Source organism: Amblyomma maculatum, chromosome 1 (genome assembly GCF_055883805.1).
Source record: "Amblyomma maculatum isolate TAMU_Amacu chromosome 1, ASM5588380v1, whole genome shotgun sequence".
Taxonomy (NCBI): Eukaryota; Metazoa; Arthropoda; class Arachnida; order Ixodida; family Ixodidae; genus Amblyomma; species Amblyomma maculatum.
The window spans coordinates 337,734,182-337,754,741 of NC_139344.1; the positions used below are offsets into that span (position 1 = coordinate 337,734,182).

The window sequence follows — 20,560 nt, forward strand, 5'->3', positions numbered from 1 at the left end:
ATATCGTGGTGGATGAAGAAGCTGAAAAATTATTTATTCATTAGTAAATGAATGAATCAATCGATCGTTCAATCTATGAATGAATCAACTGACTGATCATTTGCTGAATGAATCTATGGGTGAATTAATCAATAAATGAATGAATTAATCGATCGAGTGATCAATCAATGAACCATCATCGACCGATCGATGAATAAAAAATTCGCTTAGTGGAGGGAACATTTGACACGCGTTCAGATTTGCGTCATAGCATACATTCTAAATTTTTTTTGCACTTGACGAATGAGAGCAAATAAATCACATCAGCTAGCATTATCGGCCCTTCTGTAGAACTCAGTCCGTCTTGTCGAGCGCATGAATACGTTCGAGAACTGGCGGGTGAGAGTTGTTCCAGGTAGAAAAGAGCCGGTCATAGACAGGGAAGCCGAGGTTGTCTCGGTTAAGCTTGATGAGTGCACCTTGGAGCGACGAAGCGTGGTGCATGCGGCATGCAAAGAAGTCTGCCTGGAACTCGAAGTGCCGGTTCAGTGCCGTCGTCAACATGGAGACGAACTGCAAAGCAACGAGACACAAAAATAAATTAGCCTGAATAAATATTCAGAAAATAAGGCGCACTGGATCTGTGTTTAAGCAATATGGAAGAAAATGGCCGCCTTGGTGGCTGCGTTGGGGCTGAGGAGGAGGAGGAGGAGGAGGAGGAGGAGGAAGAACATTTATTTCCGCGGAATATGGCGCGGCAGCCACCTCCGGGTCCGCACGCAGGCGTCCGGGGAGGCAGTCTGTCGCACCGCGGCCAGAGGACACCCGGCCCCGTCTAGGAGAAGAGGTCTTCAGCCTCGGCCGCCTCAATTACCTCAAGTTTGATACCGGCAAATTAGTTTAAATAGGGCTAGATAGAATGACTTCCTAGACATTTTAGGCAACGTGTAGTAAAGTTTGTGTGCTTGCATTCTCTGGACACCACTCCCTAAAGTGCAGTTTATACACGGCCAGACAAGCGTGCAGACACGGTCAGGCACTACTACAGTACAAAATACGAGAAGCTTGGCTGGCAGATAAAGGGCGATACGGCATATAAAAAATTGAATATACACAAATATTCGACAAAAAGCATGAATGTATTTCACTGCTGCCTCACTGCTAAACTGGGAAGCTGTGACGTATTGTAGCAAAAACTGCCCAGATGACACAAAGCGCAGTGAACTCGCACAAGGAACTGAAAAATAACTTCACATGACATCAGACCACGCAAGGGCGCAGGCTCTTCTTTCTGAATGTAGCGTCTCTCTTTTCGCATGTTATTTCTCGTGACTTTAATTTAGTACGTGCTCTGCTATCACGACAGATAATTGTGTGTATAAAATGAATCGCAGATGAAATTAAGTTTTGAATAGGAACACATCAAGCCCGTAGGATAAGATGTAACGTCATTGAGAAGCGTGAGTGGTACGTGGATGGGGGTTAGACAGGCGTATTTCATCGTATTGCCGCGAACCATCGAAGTCTTAATTTGCTGCTAATGTTTTCAACAGTCGACAGCACGCGGCCTTATCCCTGTGGTTATAGCGCAGGGAACGATCTTGTTCATGCTTGTTGTCACGAGACGCGGCCTTATCACCTTCTTTGTAGCGCAAGATGCGCCGAGATATTTGCCGAGTAATGGCAGCGTATGAATTACTTCCCTGTCGTACCAGACTCTTCCAGATTCCTTCGGCCGATTAACTAGATGGTTCTTCGTCATCTATATATTGAGCGCTGTCGAATCATTCGCGGATTGACGACCATCGTGCACGCTTGCTGATATCGCCGCCGCCGATTCGCTTCGTTCTTTCGCCGGCGCAAGTCAGCCCGATAAAGAGTACAATTTGAGAGCAACTCCAGTCTCCTCACTTGTTGCCTTCGGCACTGTTACGACCACGTGACATTGTATGATGTCTACATTAGATTAATTGAACTGTTTTACAAATATGCCAGCAACCTTCATGACATGTATTTGAGATGGCCGATGTTAATCGGCTTTTAGCCAATATTTCTTCTAGTAGGCACTTATTTGTGCCGTTAAGTACTTTACGATCTGACTAAGAGAGAGTAATTATTTAGTAAATGATAAGTTTCTTCTTAGATACATAAATATTTCCGATGTTTCTGCAGTGCATAAACCAATTTAAAATTTATGCAATATCAACAGCTGTGCAAAGAAGACGTTCTATAAGATACACGCCTTGTTTGTTTTACGAGATGACTTATCAACGAATTTTCCCCTGGCGAGTTCTGTGGCGCACGTATTAATGCAAAACTATGACTAGCTTCACTACGCAAAAAAACAGTAGGTGGCGTCTGGTACGGAGATGGTCATCAAGCAGCCGTAAGACGCAGCAGCTATGACGTCATAATATAGCAATACAGAATCATCCGCGAACGAGGGCACTGCCCCTTATAAATGTCATTACTCTGTCTAGATTCAGCACTGGCGGACCGACATGTAGGCGAACCTATTCCGACAGTTGTTTTGAAATTGTGATGCGCTATGTGTGGTGCCACATTAGTTCTCGTTGCATATAGCATGCATCTGCTAATAAATCTTGAGGCTAGCTCAGTACAGAGATTCGAACTGACGATGCAACTCTTTATCGCACTGCGTTCCGGGTGATGTCATACGATTTCGCGTTACATTTAAAATGCATCTCTCACTCAAGAAGGAGGCTAGTTTCTGACAGGGATTCGAACTGACGACCTTTTCATCGCCATTTGTATGCCTTAAAACTGAGGTTTTGCGATTACGGCTCCCGGATGCCGCGTTAAGCATGGCCGTCTGCGTACAACATGCAAACACATAGTACGCCGAATACAACGCCAGCAGAAAGAAACTTAATACATGTCGAAAACCTCGACCGAAATATTTCACTAGCGGCTTTTGCTATTCCTGCAGATTAGCAGCCTTAAACGCATCTGTGTTTAGTCAAAAGCTTCATATATTTTTTTTTTATTTTAGACATTTATAACTAATACAAATATGAGTATTTTATCAGTGATCATGGATTTTTCTTTAAGGCTTTTCTTGGCTGATTTTAATAAGAATCTATATTACTCATTTGTTACGGGATTATAGCGGCTGGCTTCCTTCATGTACTAATAATGAAAAACAGGTACGCAGCATGCCATAATCTTATGACATTGTAGGTTCACACTGCAATATATGGAGATGAAATTTCGTGAGAAAATATCTGAACGTGCTTCACCTTAGCTATGAAAGGTAAATGAGAGCTACGAAAGATACATGTTTAAAAACAGGGGATATAAACTACGCTATTAATGAATTCTAGAGTTGTGTGCTTCCAAGAAAGTGGTAGTGGCGAGTAGAAAAACAACAGCCGAAATCGTCATTGCGTAACTAGAGCAAAAGGAAATCAGAAATCCCCTCATGGCAGTCATAATTGGCAGAATTGAAGAAGTCGCCGAGCAAACTGAAGTAGAAAAACGCTGTACATTTTCCTCATGCCTTACTTACAGTGTTGAACGGCGAAAGTAGAAGTCCCAGGATCAGATTAAGGCCAATGAAGACTGGCTTGGAGTCGTAGAAACCAAAAGCTTGATATACTTGGTTATCCGCGGAAAGCTTGGATATAGCCATGAAGCACACGAAAACGTATATCTGGAACAGCCAGGTACAAATTTAGTCTCTCCCGAAGAATGACAATTTTCTGCATGACTAAACAAGGAATGGTCCATGAAGAGGTGCAGCATAACAAGGAACAAAGAAAGGAAGGAAGGAAAGGATAAAGGAAGGGAAACAAGGAGCGCAGGACACAAGGAAAACAAGTGTCTTGTCCTTGTTTCCTTTGCGCCACGCTTCTCCATGATGCCTCACCGACTCACCCACATGAAGGTACTAAAGGAATGGACCAACTTGTGAGCATGTGCTCACAAGTTGGACCATTCCTTTCACCATTCACAAGTTGGACCATGCCATAGCTCTAGGCATCTGCAAACTTGGCCAAGTCACGTGGCCTCATCACGCCACATGCCCCATCTCCCAGTCAGTGCTCAGCGATTTAGTCACGTGGCATCTTTCGACCAATCAGGGAATTTAGTAACAGACACTGGCAACAGTTGACTTAAAATAATTGATTCGATTGCCAGCCGCGGGTGGTTTGAGATGCCACTTTCTGAGGGACCCCGAGTTTCCCTGCCGGAGGGATCTGTAATGATCTTGCAGCTAAACTGGAGCGCACTCTAGAATTAAACGTTACCCTCAACATTAACATTGGTGCCGTTGCGCACACTACAAGCTTCATTCTCCTTCATTTCTATGTTTGACGACCGGAGCTATTTTAATGGATGGCAATGGCTGTTGTGTTCTATAAGCACGTAATTCAGGGCTGTACCTGACGTATGATGAACATTTTGGTCACATGGGCATGCTTCCAGTGCCCCAGTTCGTGGGCCAGTATTCCCAGAATCTCATCATTATTACAACCGACTCTTTTGTGTGTCTTCTTTATGGACAGTGCCTGGACAGAATAGGAACGATACACAATAAATAAATAAATGCAGTGACAAAGGTAAAAAACGTCATTATATAATATGACTAATTAAATATGAAATCGCGTTATTAGTAATAATAAGGGTTGCTACCATAGGCGGACAAAACAATTTCTTCTGGGCAACAGAACTGCCACAATAAGTTGTGGCCAAGAACTGTTGTGCTCGTAAACGTGTTGGACAGTACATTTTACTGAGGAGCGCAAAGAAGTGGACGACCTCGATATATATATATATATATATATATATATATATATATATATATATATATAGTGTTGTTTTTTCTTCACCATTATCTCCACAATTATAATTCAGATTTATGAACACGAACAAAAGTATGCTTTCTTTTTTGGCAATGCCTGTTGGCAGCTTTTCTATGTATCTCATAAATAATTAAAAGTTCTCCAATGATTCAGATACCTTAGCTTGTGTTGTATCACTTCCACTGTTCGCTGCTATCGTGCTCCTACTTTCGGCCGCTGCATTTTCTTCAAACAAAGTGTCAAATAACACAATTTTCTTCTTAAACACGCCAAAGAAGTAGGCGTTGCTGTGCGACGACCTCTTTGAGCCTGTAATGCAAACATATGTTATGAAGGTTAGTACACTTGTTCATTGTGAACGTATTGATAGCTTTGGTACACATGTTCTTTTGTGTCTGAACGCCTGACATCTGTCACTATCCTCAGCATCTTCATAGATATTGCCACTGCCATATCAGTTTTGACAATCTGTGGAGGCCTATGCTTTACAGAGCTTTATGTGCTCCCCATTCGCATAATTCTGTGCAAGTCTCAGCCCTCACATCTTTTACGGAGTCTAATTTGGCTGTAGTCATAACGTAATTGCTCGCAATAGACAACTTCCTGGCGCAGCCACTGGGTATTTGCTCGAATCGCGAATTTACCAAATGGCCTTATTTTTTTTTTTTATGTGAGGCAGGAAGGTGTGGGTATGGGGTTCCGGGACACTTCTTGATGCGAAAATAATGCATGGTTCATAAGTGACGTCACAAGAGCATGCCACCAGAGCGTGTCTTCATGAACAGACGCTTAGAAAAAAAAAAAAATCGTGTCCACGCATGAAAAGCCTAACCACCACCCTTCCGTGAACCAGTACTCTAGACTGACTTCCTGCGTCCGTGTTCATAATTATCACTCCAGCGTAGAGACGCTGAAGGGCGTTGAGGGAAATAAACGGATAAAACATTTAAAATAAAAAGGAAAAATGAAATAAAGTAAAAAATGACAAAATAACAAACTGAGAATAAAAATACAGTTTATGAAAAATACTTTTTCAAAATGATAGAAATAAAAATGACCACGCCTCTAGTGTCGCATGAACAGTTCAACGAACGTTTTCGCGTTTTTTCAGTGCAGCTTCTGCAGTGCTTTGAAAAATTTTAAAGTCGTTAGTGTTCATTAAAACTAAATGTATTGAGGAACTCCGCTTTATAGGGAACATGTGGTTTATGTTTAGCGTGCTATCCTCATTCATTCGGGCAATGAACGACAGCTGGTTGGAATAGAAAAAAGCATAAGCTGATCACTTGCGCATAAACCAGAATGCTCGACTCTGTACAAAAAGTCTCCCTGAAGGATACGTGTCATTTGTAGGACACGTTATCAACAACAACAATAAAAAAAGCTGTCCAGTTTAAATTTTGTTGCAAGCTTGCTAGGGTTATGAATGCTTACCTTCAACTACTAAAATCTCTTTCAGCGGAAAACGGACGTTACCCGCCAGCTTCTCAATTTCAGTCTTCAGCTCCCCTTCAGGCAGTGGCGTAAACTTGTCGAACAGTGGCGCAATGTAGTCCATGTAGACGAATGCGATGAACTAGAAAGTACGAAAAAGGTGGGAAAAACAAACTGAAAAACGGGTATATAACGAAGGCATGATAAAAGTTTTGGGGCGCTTGAGCTTCGCCTTTATACTGCAGCAGGGCGTTTTGACGGGTTAGTTGGTACATGATCTTGATTCTTACAGCGCTGGTGTTTCGTCAGCGCTATAAGAATCAAGATCGCCTTTATAGGGTAAGACGCGATGGCGTTAGTAATGGCTCCCGTCTGTGGCCCCTCTTTCGGATTCTCGTAAGCGTGGACAGATTGGGAAAGCACATGGGTGCGCGCAGAAAGTGTGCGTCCGCGTGTGGTGTCCACTCCTGCTAGCGTTTGAATGAATAAAGATGGGAGAAAAATAAGGATTGTATGGGACAGAGGAAGAAAAAATGAACCTAGATGCGAAGTTTGATTACTCCAGAGTAATTAATAATTTGCATCCATAAATATAAAATTTGCGTCGAAATAACGCCGGACGTCGGTATAGTCGGGGAGCGTCAAAATAGCACAAAAAAAACACGTCAAAATTCTGTTAGAAACACAAGATTTGTGTCGAATTAGATTAGGAACATGTAATTAATACTTAAGATAACTGAGGAAGGAAGGAAGGAAGGAACGAACGAACGTTGGTGGGTGGTAAGCCTTATAAAGTTTAAGGTGGGCGGAGGCCTTTTAGAGGGTGTAAATGGGTATGTCAGTAGTGAGGGCGGCATCTAAAAGGCGTGGTCAGGTAGCTTCCTTCCTCCGACTCTCTTTCTCCTCCATCGCCGATGTTGGACCACGCTAGGCAGCTGCAGGCCACACAGGTGTAGTCGACGCAGTCGTCAAAAACAAAACAACGGAACAAATTTATTGTCCCTTCGTTTATAACACTCGCTCGCACGGCGTACAGAACACACACTGCACGAAAACGGTCCGTTTCGGTGGCGGCACGATCCACTCGGTCCCTCCCCGCACACCCTCTCCCACCAGATGCCCGGGGTCGGAATGCCCGAGTAACCCGAGAGCCACTTCGCAGCACGGAGCAGAGCACCCCCCGTCGAGTCCGAGGCGGGACCCCGGAGAGGGTCTGCGCGCATTCCGTCCGTTGGCCGAACATCCGTGGCGTCTCTGTCGACACAGGATTTAGTTACATTATTTAGAATGTACCGACAATACTGCTATTAAAGTACGGCTTCACTCTCGCACCCTAATTTCCGTCTCTTCCTCCTTTGGGCCTTCCTCTTCCACGTCCGTCGTCGCCCGTCCTGAAACGGCCCCGAGCATCCGTCATAACCCCAGAAAACCGTGGTTGTGTGCGCAGACCGCTGCTATCTTCTTATGAGCATGGCCGCGCAGAGATGAGGTGACCCTTCGAGGGCGACGCTTTCTCCTCGTCTGCTGGCCGCCTGTCAGCATTAGCCGACATCCTCGCCAGCCTGACTGTTAGTGCCAGGAGGTATCTGGCAGCACCTCGTCGCTTGCGCGCGCGCGCGCGCGCGCGCACACACACACACACACACACACACACACACACACACACACACACACACACACACACACACACACACACACACACACACACACACACACACACACACACACACACACACACACACACACACACACACACACACACACACACACACACACACACACACACACACACACACACACACACACACACACACACACACACACACACACACACACACACACACACACACACACACACACACGCGCGCGCGCGCGCGCGCGTCCGCCGTAGTGGTGCAGTTAGTGAGTGAGCAGTCTCAATGAGTTGGCACGAAGGCCTATTCAAAGGAGAGGTGTAGTAGGGTCAGGGAGGCCACATTGCCCGAGCGTCGTCGTTGCTTGGTGTTGTCTAATCACTGAATGTGGTGACATGGCCTGGAAGGTGTCTTTTTTTGTATGTCGTGGTGGTCAGAGCTCTCGAATGATATGCCTAAGAATGGGGGATCGAATACCGGCCGTGGCGGGAGCTTTCCGAAGGAAGCGAAAAGCAAGGCGGTATTGTGCTGTGCGATGTCAGTGCACGTTAAATAACTCCAAGTGTTCAAAATTTCCTAAGCCCTCCACTACGGAGTTTCCCATAGCCTGAGTCGCTTTAGGACGTTTCCTTTTCTGAGGTATTTATCAGTTTAATCAGTTATCGGCGTGCAACAAAAATGCCATAAAGCTTGTAAAGTCTCCCTTTCAAAACGATGATTTATACAGTGCACAGCTCATACGTACCGTGCACAATGTCTTGCACTCTGTACTGCCACTATAGGTGCGAGATCGTCCACCAACCCTCCCTCCCTTCGAGCTCACCAAGAGCCTCCACCCGACTCGCTGGCACCCGCTGCTGCAGCGCTTTTGTCCGCATTGATGACGGTCAACGCTTGCATGTAGTGTAACACTAGGGAACGTATGCTGAACTGGACCTCTTTCTGTGACATTTCTTAAGTTGGTCTGACCATCCAGTCCCAAGCCGCAATTGTTTGGGAATCTTTGCCTACCTGCATGGCGGAAAAGCGCTGATCGTAGCAATTAGTTCGCGTCCAAGTCCAAGAATTACGGCAGCTCAGCGCTTCAGCGATACGGTGATAATTTCCCTGCGAATCAAGGTGCTAGCATGTCCAAATTGCCATCGCATTGTCGAGAGTCGTCGGGTGTAGGTGGAAGCCCCTGGGGAGTAGGCTCATTTCGACCGCAACCTGCGATTACGGACCTGAGGAGGGCCAACCATCTTGAGCCACGTTAACCCATCGGTGTTGGATACATACCACCTGGGTGAAATCATGGTGTGGACACGTTGCGAGCAGAGAAATGTATCGCGGGTGCTTCCTTTTCTTTTCCCTTACAATTAAAATATTGCAAGTTGTTATGAATACAAGGGGTTCGTGTCTGGTTGCTGCAGTTACGTTGTACTGTGTTGTGCATATACCATACCATTGTGATTATTGTATTGCGTAACAGATAATTTAAAAAGATTACTTTCTATAATATGCTGCGCTGGTTACTGCACATGTGCTAGCAGCGCAGCTCATCGCGACATTTTGCTGAAGACGTATAGGCGTGGTGCAGTAACCACGTCAGTCCCAGCGATTGCTGCAGCAACTCGCAACCTCCGCTACCTTTCCTGTCCCCCGAAATATAAAAACGTAGCTGCTGAGCGCGTCCAGAATTCGTGCACACCATGCGCGTATCCATATCAGGGTCCGCTAAATGAACGCTTTGTGTGTGTATTTTAGCTCTTTTGTCTACTTTTTATTTCGGAGTAAAGCATCGGACTTAAGGTTAAGCTGAAGGTGGGAAGGGGGCTAGTGACGCAAAGCTTAGTAAACTTTATTAGCTCATGCACAAAGACGCTTGCACGGTGCTTCATCATTTTGTTCCCGAGAAAAGATTCACTCATACTTATCTGGCACAATATGAGACGCTTACAACTAGTTGTACATTGTTCAAGACTACGATAGTCGATATACCTCGAACGTTTTCCCCCCAGTTTTAAATTGAGCGCAGCTGTGAGCGCTGATGATCCTCCGCTACCGCTGGCCACGCTCATCCTATCACCCTCTCCAGTATTTGCGTATCTTCGTGATCGCCATTCAGCTCAATACAGTTTCATACGGATGTAATTCGCTGTCTTCTTGCCTGCCGGCCTGCAGTCTCAGCTACATGGAAGTATGAATAGGGACCATGTTCGGCAACTTGAAGAGTTCTAGTAACGTCCTTCAGATTTTTTTTTTAACACGTAAGTGACGTTACGGTGGAGAAATTGTCGGCTGAATAAGCAAGGCTAATCCCACCTGTAGCATACAGCAACTCACTCAACTCGTCTACACACGCGGACGCACACGCACCCACAAAGATCAATATGCGACAGCGACACACCTGTTGAGTGTACTCTAATTTCTGTCAGCTTCACAATTGAACATGTTGGCAGAGGATGATTTTTACGAAAGATTGCACATACCCGAGATAATAATAAACACACACATACAGCGATACGACTGTACTTACAGAAAACTAGCTAAAACACAATACAGCACCTGTGTTGTATTGTCACATCCTTGTTTTCATGCTGTTTGTTATACCAATTCTTTTATAAACTGAGTTCCGACACATGCACATAGGGGCGCCTGTTTGTAGTTTCTGTGGGAGAGCCAGTTATCTGCTACTGGACTGATATACTGATATACGGACATAGTGCTGGAAAACCACTTAGCTTATGAAAACATTCCACTTCCACAGTTATGAGGAAGACCGATGAGAACTCACAACAGAGACAACCAGGGAGAACAGCCACAGGTAGACAAAGAAGTATTCACCACCCGTTTTGACAATGTCGACCATGCCACATGCGACTGGGAGCACGATGACTTGTCGTACCATAAACCTGCTTGTTGTATCCTTCACAAAAAACCTTGGCGTCTGAAAATGAAGGAATGCAAGAAAAAGCCCAGCGTTACGTGTACATGTTTATATATCTCTCTAGTGCGTTTTGGTTGCAGTCTAATTAGGGCAGGGCTGTGTAAGGAGGACAACATTGTTAGCTCAAAGCTTTTCACGCAGCTGTAAAGATATAAGGGATGGTTAATTGCTTCAAATTAATATATAGACAACGAAAGCAAAGTGTACAAATGTAAACTCGCTATGAAGACTCGGCATTTTTCGAATATAGTAATAAATAAGAAGGGCGAGATTTTTCACCTGTTTGTTAAAGCCGTGGCGCTGCTCGATAACAAAAGTATAATATGCTGACCATGGCAAATGAAACAATGTTGACACCAGCGATCCAAAAAATAGGTACAGACACGTGGTCACGAGCTGAAAGACAGGAGAAAGAGGAAAAGGTTAACGTACCCAAGAGTGCAAATGAAATACTACCACAAAAGACAAATAAGTGAACTATAGCAACACTGACAACACCTCATTGTTTGGTGCGCCAATTCTTGCTGCCGCTTCTTCGCAAAATTGCCAGAAAGTGCACATCCCACCAGACAAAAGTACAGCCTGCGAAAAATAAGAAAAAGCGAAAACGACCACTCAGTGGTCACGTTCTCTGCTGTCGATTCATGTCGATGAGCTGAATCTCGTATGCTTACATGCACTATGGAATTCGCGCATCAATAATATTTCAATATCAGCCTCTATAATCTCACACACATTACCATATAGTCATAAACTGACAGATTATATACATCGAAGATCACGCGACCTAGATGTAAAGCCTCGCTTTGACCGATCCGTACTAACGTGCCTACGTGGCCTACGGGCAGTGGATCAACTCTGGATACAAGGATTCTGGAAGGCTGGATCCCGATCTCACCCTCCCATCTCAAAGGCGAAGCCCGAGCTTGCAGCTCCTTCCAAATCGGTCATGCCACATGGTCTCATGACGTCACAGAATCCGACGACCAATCATTGCGTGGCCATTCCGCCACCCGTTAACTACCATGTGCCATAGGTGTGCCCTTGAGTTTTTGTTCAGAAGAGCGACATAACGTCGATGGCGGAATTTCTGGGGAATGGAACCTTTAACCCTATCTAGTGAACAGGGGCTGAAAAGCTACCAAAATATGATCGCATCGAGGCACAGCTTTATTAAGACGTGGTCACCAGGAACAGATAAGTCATCTCTGTTTTGTAAATAGTATAGGATGAACAACTTACTGATTACTGCATTGGATTACGCCTGTCTCTGTTTTTGTTTCTTTATTTGTGCCTCAGACAGTGTCTAAGATGAGGCCAAGGCTAAAGGCTAAAAGCCTGACGAGACCTTGGCTCCTCGTACAAGTTCTACAACAATGTACAAAACACATCGTTCGGTCAGGAGTACCGAAATAAAAAACAACTATCCAAATATAGAACATAACGTTAGATACCTGTTGGCATTAGACAAAATTATCCAAGATAGTAAAAACAAAACAAGGCTTCCGGCAAGCCTACGCCACTGCACAAATGGCGAAGACAACAGTATTGAACCAATGCTAACACTACACGTATTAGCAACAGATTGGAGGTCTTGTAGAAAAACGTCCATGGCAAGCATTAAATTAGCTTTCCCTGTGCGACCGCTGAAGCAGCAGATGTGGTTACAGAATCCAACATGTCATTCAGTCATGAACCCAACAGTTACCTAACCAAGAAATATCTACATTCGCTTTAAAAAAAGCAGTGAATGATTTGTTAGAGTCGATTTGTTGAAGCAAGGTATCAGTTCAGTTCAGTCGTTCAGTCGTGTCCGACTCTTCGTGACCCTATGGACCATGTCACGCCACTATCTTCCTAACATCACATAACTTCATCTGTAGCGCCTCGGAGATGCCATCTAACCATCGCGTTTGCTGCCTACCCCTTCGCCGGTGACCCTCAACCTTTCCCAACATCAAATCTTTCTTTCGTTGACACAAAGCGATGTCAACGTCGATAGACATCGCTTATTACACGAGCATTAAAAAAAGGTGGCCTTGCTTGTCAAGAATCCGGTCATTTTGGGACATCCTAATATAATAAAAAATAGTTATATATATATATATATATATATATATATATATATATATATATATATATATATATATATATATATATATATATATATATACGTACGCGCTTTCAACATATATACTTGCGTTAGAATATGGGTCTGAGTCATGTGCTTTTTTTTTTTTTTTCATACGATGGTCTCATCAGATGACCAAAGTAGCTGAGATTTTTGACCCTCCAGTGAGCAGTCAGGGTTTATGGTCGACAATATCGACTGATTTGATCTTCTGGCCGTCCAAGGAACTCCGCAGGCACCACAATTCAAACGCGTCAATTCTTCGGCGGTCAGCCTTCTTCACAGTCCAACTCTCGCATCCATACATCACAACTGGAAAGACCATAGCACGAGTTATACGGATCTTGGTTGGCAGTGTAATGTCTCTGCTCTTTACGAGGCGGTCAAGTCTAGCAGTAAATTTAGTAACCGTTGTTACGCCCAACCAGGGGTTGGCGCGAACTGGTTCGTTCTCCAGGCAGGGACCCGTTGCACCACCAGCGGTGCTGCTCCGTCAGGGACGGGTATCTCAACACAAGACTGAAGGGTCTTGACAGATGAACTTGATTATGAGCTTTATGTAGTACATCTATTTACATATGTACACTTTTACAAGTTTGCAGACATATGGCAACAACTGGAACCTGTTGGTCAGTCTTCCCGGGAGAGACTCCCAAACTCGGCGGAGCCGATGGTGCAGAGCACCTACCTAAGACCCGATCCAACCAAGAACACCCAACGAACCTTCGGCAGCTTCAGTTTACACCTCGGGTTCACACCCCTTGGCCCGAGCTATCCAATCACTGGCCATAAGCGGCGTGATTGGGCCAAGAAAATTCACCCTCGCCCCGTGCCCGGTCACCGCTGTCTCCAGCGCTCTTCCGACACTGAAACAGTACAGGCAGGCGACCCATGGAGCTTCTTGTCTTTTTTTTTTTTTTAGTTTAGGGGGAGTTGACCCTGTGAGCACTCGCGAAGATGTTCGTTCCCACGCATCTGGCACGCACCTGTCTGACCATCCGCGGACGACACCTGTCTCCTTCGCTTCTACACAGGAGTGATTAAGGGACGCTGCCGACGCTTTGTGGCGCATTCCTTCGCACGAGATAGGGAGCGGCTCCCGCTTCCCATTCAGGAACTCGAAGGGGATTAACTAAGCAATGCGCTGCCACCTGCGCGCTAGGCGCCGGTTTACTCCCCAGCCCCTTCTTGTCGACTTCCAGTCTACAGGGCAATGTACGCCCCCGCGCGCACCTTGACGATCCCTTACACTAGCCATGGCTCTCTTTCCCGTCTCTCGGTTTACGTCACCAGAGAGGTGGTGGCTGGTGTAAAGGGCACATCTTTTAGTTGCTGAGAGCGTGATGCAGCAGGTGCGAACGCTATCTCTCTCACCCCAACCTCACCCCGGAGGCCTGCGAAGGCGACCCTGCTCTGCTGTTCTGACCCACAGATTTAAAAGGCCTTAGTCGAGCGCTGCCGGGTACTCGGCAGCGGCTGACGCAACTGTGGTCGTGAGTACCTAGTCGGACATGCCACTTCGGAGCATACATCTGTATGCATAATCTTTTCTAGCAACTAAGTGACCGCCACCACCAGGGGCGCCTAGCAAACGCACGACACACGCCGTATATGCGTGCGCAGACGACGAAATGGGTTTGTACCCTCTGGGCCAAGCCCCTTCACGCCATGCTGTATACAAACACTACTCCGAAATACCTTCAGAGCCTAAGCAATTCTATCGACAATTTCGCCTGCTCCAAGTACTATCTACGCTACTGAAAGTGATGAGCACAGCCCTGTAACTCCTGGCTTCAAAGGGAATATCTGCAAAAACCACCAGCACCAGGCCGCGACCTGCAGGTGTGTTCTCCTCTGCCGATGTCACGGGAAATACTTCACGTTTGATTCTGTGGGTTCCACTCTGCCCCTTTCTTTCGTACGACCACCAAAGCTGACTGCAGCAAAGCAGCCTGGGGATATCGCATATGTTAGACATTTTCGAGCACTTTCAGGTGGTTAGGACGCCAAAAGCCATTTTCAATGCTCGTACATCAACTTTTACGTCTCGAAAATGGACTCCAAGACGAAAATGCCGAAGCCGTGACCTTTCTAAAGTCATGCGCCAAGTGCCCTCGCTTCGTTTTTAGACCAATTTCCCGGGAAGACTTCAATGATGCAGAAATTCCGCTAAAACATTTTTTTCTGCTCCTCTCCTTTGTGCCTTTTTTAGTGCGCTAGAGTCAGGACTCCAAACCAGTCCTCCACATGAGCATGCCTCTGACAGGTTGTTTGCTTTGGTTTATGAGGTTTAACGTCCCAAAGTGACTCAAGCTATGAGAGACGCAGTAGTGGACGACTTCAGAAATTCCGACCACCTCGGGTTCTTTAACGTGTACTGACGTCGCACAGCACAAGGGAACCTTGCCTTTCGCCTTTGTCGAAAACCGGCCGCCGCGGGCGGGATTTGATCCCGCATCCTTGGGCACAGTAGTCGATCGCCCTAACCACTGCGCCACCATGGTGGGACAAAAGAAAAAGATAATTTTTGGACGCCTCTCCGGAGCAGGGATCACACTGCTCCGCACTTTGTGCACATCACAAGACATGTCATGGCAGAACTGGCAGGAGCTGCGAATTCGGTCAGTATTTTTGAGACGGGATTCGAACCCAAGGGGGACCTTAGAACAAGTGTCAGGAACAATATGTCTGGGTCGCTCTGACACGTTTTTACAGCTTGGTTAAAAGAGGATCATCATATCTATATCGGTGACGTTTCAGGTAATTTATTATATTACGACAGTGTGCTAAGAAGCAGGGGCGTAAAGCACGGCGTGGAGGTTGTGCTGTACCATGAATTTTGTGTATTTTATTTTTCATTGTACTGTCCTATGCATGGTAGGCCACCATGCCCTGCCTTGTACATCGGGCACCTGGGCCTTGTCAAGCTGACATGACAGCTTTTAGACCAGGTGACCCTTCAGAAGCTTTCTGAAAAATAAATTGAATTGAATTGATTTGAATTGCTACACTCGTGCGGCGCCACCTTGGCACTCCCATCGTATCCTGCATATTTTTCAAAAAACAATTATTTACTGATTTTAACTTTGCTCGCACAAATGACACATGAAGATCAGAAAAAAATATTTTAGCATTGCGTTTCTTTACAGTTATCAAATTTGAGATATATAAAGGTTGATAAAAGTACGCTTATACACAGCATGTACTGCGCAAAAAGTTTCCTGTGCGCAGTGTGGTTGATAGTATTTGTTGTGAGTGGCTCGATTGATCGTGTGCTAGAAATTCGATTCTCGGGTCTGCCGGCTGTTTAGTGGCCCGTTCCCGGCGTCCAAGCGGACACTCGACACCGTCAGAGAAGCCAAGCTCGTGGGCCATGGGCCGTGCAAGAGCGGGCTTAGCTTAGCTCGAAAGCTTAGAACACAACCAACACAGCTGTCCGCTCTCTGCCCGTCCGGGTGGCGCAGTGGTTACGGCACTGGTCTACTGTGCCCAACGATGCGGGATGGAATCCCGGCCTCAGCAGCCGCTTTTCGATGGAGGCAAAAGCAATTCGACCGTGTGCTATGCAATGTCAGTGAATGTTAAAAAACCTCATGGAGTCGTAATTTCCGGCGTCCTCTACTACGGCGTCTCTCACAGTCTGAATTTCTTTGTGACGTTAAACCCCCCCAAACTAAACAGCCATACCTTTTCACATGACTTCCAATCAGTTTTTTGTTGCCCAGCAGGTACAGTAAGCACGCAGCGCGCTGCAGCCCGATTCGTGCCACGCAATTTACCTCTGTCACGGGCAGCGAGCTGCAGCACAATGTCACCATCGTGTGCAAAACAAAATGCCGAAAGGGATAAGGCATTTCGTTTCATGCGTGGGTACCGTTCACTTTTTTTTTTTTTCATTTCGAATATGAATACCTCCCCATCTTCACTTCTTTTCCAGCTGTATTAATACAAACATTCTCACGTCTCGCTCTTCTTGACTCGCCACCACCTTGACCAATCTCCCAACTCACACAATCGCCTAAGCTTGTGAAACGAACTAGGACATGTTCAACTATAGCAATATTGATTTGCGCCGTAACATCATTCCGCGCATCGCAGTGCACTGCACGTACTGCAATGGTGAACTATATTACCGCGACCTGCTATGCTCGCAGTCATCATGGTCCCCGTTTTGCCAACGTTCGCAGGTTTGTACGCTGTAATATGCCCTAAATTTGGTACAAAACTCGCGTGGATAATGCTGGCTAGCATGCGCGAAGTTCAAACACGAGTACTAAAGACGTGGAGAGGGATTATACACGGGAGTGCTGCCTCTTCTTTCCTTCTAGTCTTAGTCGTATTAACTCTACGCTCAGAAGCATGTGCGCCCCAAAACCGAAACCCAAGAAAAAATGAAAGTGCTTAATTCGCGTTTAGGCCAGACAGATAAACCAGCCGTCATTTTTAAACGATTCCTGATTACATTTGAAATTCGATTCAAACCTCCAACTTTTTTCGGTGACGAGTTTATGAATATTGTGAGCCTTGCCGTTTCTGCGCTACTTAATTTTTATTCCGTTTACAGCTACCTAATACTACCGACGAAAATGGCATCGACCGTTATTCCGAGTGGCCACTGACATGTATCATTCTTTGTGTCCATTCCGGGAGTGGAGAGATCGCTCGTGAATGCAGCTAGACGCAGTGGTATACGAGAGAGCTTTTGCAATTGATGACTCGACTGACTACGCGGACTAAAGGTTCCAAGTACGCGCAATGAACCACCGATGTGCATTGTTATGTACTGTGCATATACGCTGAGGATATCAACCACATTGTTTATGCTGGTAGTAGGCCCGTATGCTTGTTTTTCTGCATGGTAAAGAGACCAGTACAGCCGTAGTCACAGTTTGTGCGCAAGGAAAGCATTTTGCAAGCGCTACTACGATCAAACGTTGGCGCTAGTGTAGTGTGAATATAGTGTGAAGTTCCAAATGAAGAGGGCGATAGTATAGTATATAGTTTGAAATAGAGAGGGAGCCACATGCTTGGCCGAGTCAGGTCGAGCGTCAGGCCAGGTCGATCACCGGGAAATACAAATTTCATGGTACACGAAAATGTGAAACCACAGAGATCAAGCCAAAAAGAAAAAAAAAAAAATGGGAGGAAATTTGAGCCCTGCCTTATGAAGCGACAGCGTTCACGGCCGTCGTGTGCTAATGCTTTTTCGTGCAGATGCCTTTGCCACTCGCCTACATAGGCAATCGCTATCGCTTAACGCTATCATTAAAGCAAAAAATTGCAGAAAAAATATTTCACAAATTCGGGTGTAGCGCAAAAAAAAAAAAACCGGTTTAATTTATTTATTAGCGTGGTTTCATCGAACGTTACTTCTTTGGAAATTATATGAAAATAATTTTCAGTGAGGGCAATCATATCATGCTATTAATTACTGACAAAACATGCAGGCGCGCTTCGGATTTCGACAGTGTCAAGGGAATTCGCTGTTAACCACTAACTGGAGTAAGCTACTAACCGTTGTAATGAGCATATCCCAAATCCCTCGGTAGAAGCCGAAGTCCATCTTGTCCAGTTGGTACAACCTTGCCTTGAAGAAAGTATCTTGATCTGTTATACCACTGAGTTCAGGAGGTACTTGGTCAGAAGCTTTGCAGACTTTGCGCTGGAAGAAAATGGTCAGGCTGTAGAATGAGTCACTAAAGTTAAAACTTCAAGTTGGGCTAGTTGGTAATTTCTTGTTGGAATCATTTTGTTAGCGGTAAAAACACGGACACAAAGAACACGAAACACAAGGGACACCCGCTGGTGTGCCTTGTGTTTCGTGTTCTTTGTGTTTGTGTTTTTACCACTAACAAAATGATTCCAATGAGTCACTAAAGATTGGCGCGTAAGGCTCGACGAATATATATGACATATGTAGGTACTTCTTACCTGTCTGTACGATAGGTACCTGTACCACAGGTATTTTACCCATAACGTAATTAGTGCGAAGGCAAAAATGTTTTCCTCGGTCCAGTACGGTTGCATCGCATACGCGGCGCAGTAGGGAACGCTGGTTAACCAATTCATAGTTGCACTGATGCACACTGCACAGAATTTTAGTTGGGTAAGCACCGTCACTGTTGTCTTCTAGCCAGCTTCTTGCATGCCAGTCAACATGACCCGCTCCTAGACAAACGGAAAGGAGAAGAGTACGGGTATTCCGGCTGCTGATATCCCAGGCGGTCATGCATGCTTTCAGCGGCACGCAGGGACCGGCCGCCGATCCCTTCGGTTTAGGCCGCCATGTGTGATGATGGATGCATACGTCTTTCTTTTCTTTCTCATATGGAGAAGCCCTGCCAGGGGCAGAACCTCAGCCTACTTCTTCTTTTTACGGGTGTCCATTCGTGTTTCTTTTGTAAAATAATTGGAATTGGAGTTTGGGAAAAAAAAAATAGGGGGGGGGGGGCACGAATAACTTGAAGCGAATAATTATAGTGAACAATATATGAAGGCGCTGCAGTCACCTGATTCGGGTAGAGACACGGAATTTCTGCAAGCGATTCTTCTTCTTCGACACAGTGTGCTTGAGTCAAAAGGTTCAATTCATCTGCGCCAGCTAAATGGACTATATCTAAATATTTTTCGTACCAGATGCTTTGACTTCACAGATGAATTGAAGTGACGTGAGTTATAAAAAATAACTGCGATATAAACACTTTGTGATTCCAACATCTCGCACATGCTTGCATACAGTCAGTGCGAACTTAAATTAACAAAACGACAACTGTAGTGCAGGTTTTGAATTATAACACGACTTAAACTTGTCCATGGCATCATAGTCGTGCGGCCATTGAAAGCACTACCGAAAGATCGTTATAAAAAGAAAAATCATACGATCGGTCAGGTTCGTCCGACATATGCATGCAAGCGTTAACTTTGTACAGCATGCTATTTGAATATCTTTTGTAAAGAATTGATAGAATTACTAGTCGTTTTGGAATCAGTTCTTGTGCAGTGATAATTTTCTTTCATGAAACTTCGGACCAATAAGCGCCAAGCCATACCATCTGTCACCTACCACCAGCTATATGCATGCTCATGATTTTTCGACGCTGATGAGGCTGTAAACTGAAGTGCAAGGGTCGCGGTGTGTTTGATTCTCTTCTCAAGCAGCCTTCCATATGCAGGGAGCAGAGCGATACGGCAGTAAGTGCACGGGCCTGTAAACTGCCACATTCAAGAACACCTGTGAAACTCGGCCACGTCACGTGATTTCGTGACGTCACAAAGCCCGTTGTTAAATCAGCTCTCGCGGGTGTGTCACTGGTACCTGCCAGCGCCCCTGGCAACGTGGCCGCGAAACTCCCAGATTGTATGACAGGCTGATGATTACACGTGCTATCGTGACGACACACATATCGCCTAACAATCAGCGCTCAGCGATCAGGTCCCGTTACTTGTAGTGACCGATCAGAGTATTTAGTTACTACAAGTGACGTCAGCTTCAGTTGTCGTCCACACTCTACACAACTGATTGCTGCAGGGGGCAGAGGCGCGCATTAGAGGCCCGTGAAAGCCTTTTCTCCTGGTTGCAAGCCTGTAAGTGAGCCGATTCTGTCATCCGAGAAGCAAGAAGCGATTG

The 20,560-nt window shown here is 45.5% G+C and overlaps 1 protein-coding gene across 1 annotated transcript; it reads right to left on the reverse strand.

Annotated features, from left to right (window-relative positions):
• Positions 1-207: 207 nt before the first annotated feature.
• Positions 208-19,002, reverse strand: LOC146207538 (CAAX prenyl protease 1 homolog). The gene is made up of 10 exons (XM_084587117.1): positions 18,865-19,002; positions 18,449-18,595; positions 11,301-11,384; positions 11,082-11,198; positions 10,650-10,802; positions 6,240-6,381; positions 4,963-5,114; positions 4,386-4,511; positions 3,509-3,652; positions 208-552 (listed from the first exon to the last, which is right to left on the reverse strand). Exons 1-10 carry the CDS (start codon positions 19,000-19,002, stop codon positions 334-336), a joined length of 1,422 nt encoding a protein of 473 aa, XP_084443243.1. The 3' UTR covers positions 208-333.
• Between the last annotated feature and the right edge of the window lie 1,558 nt (positions 19,003-20,560).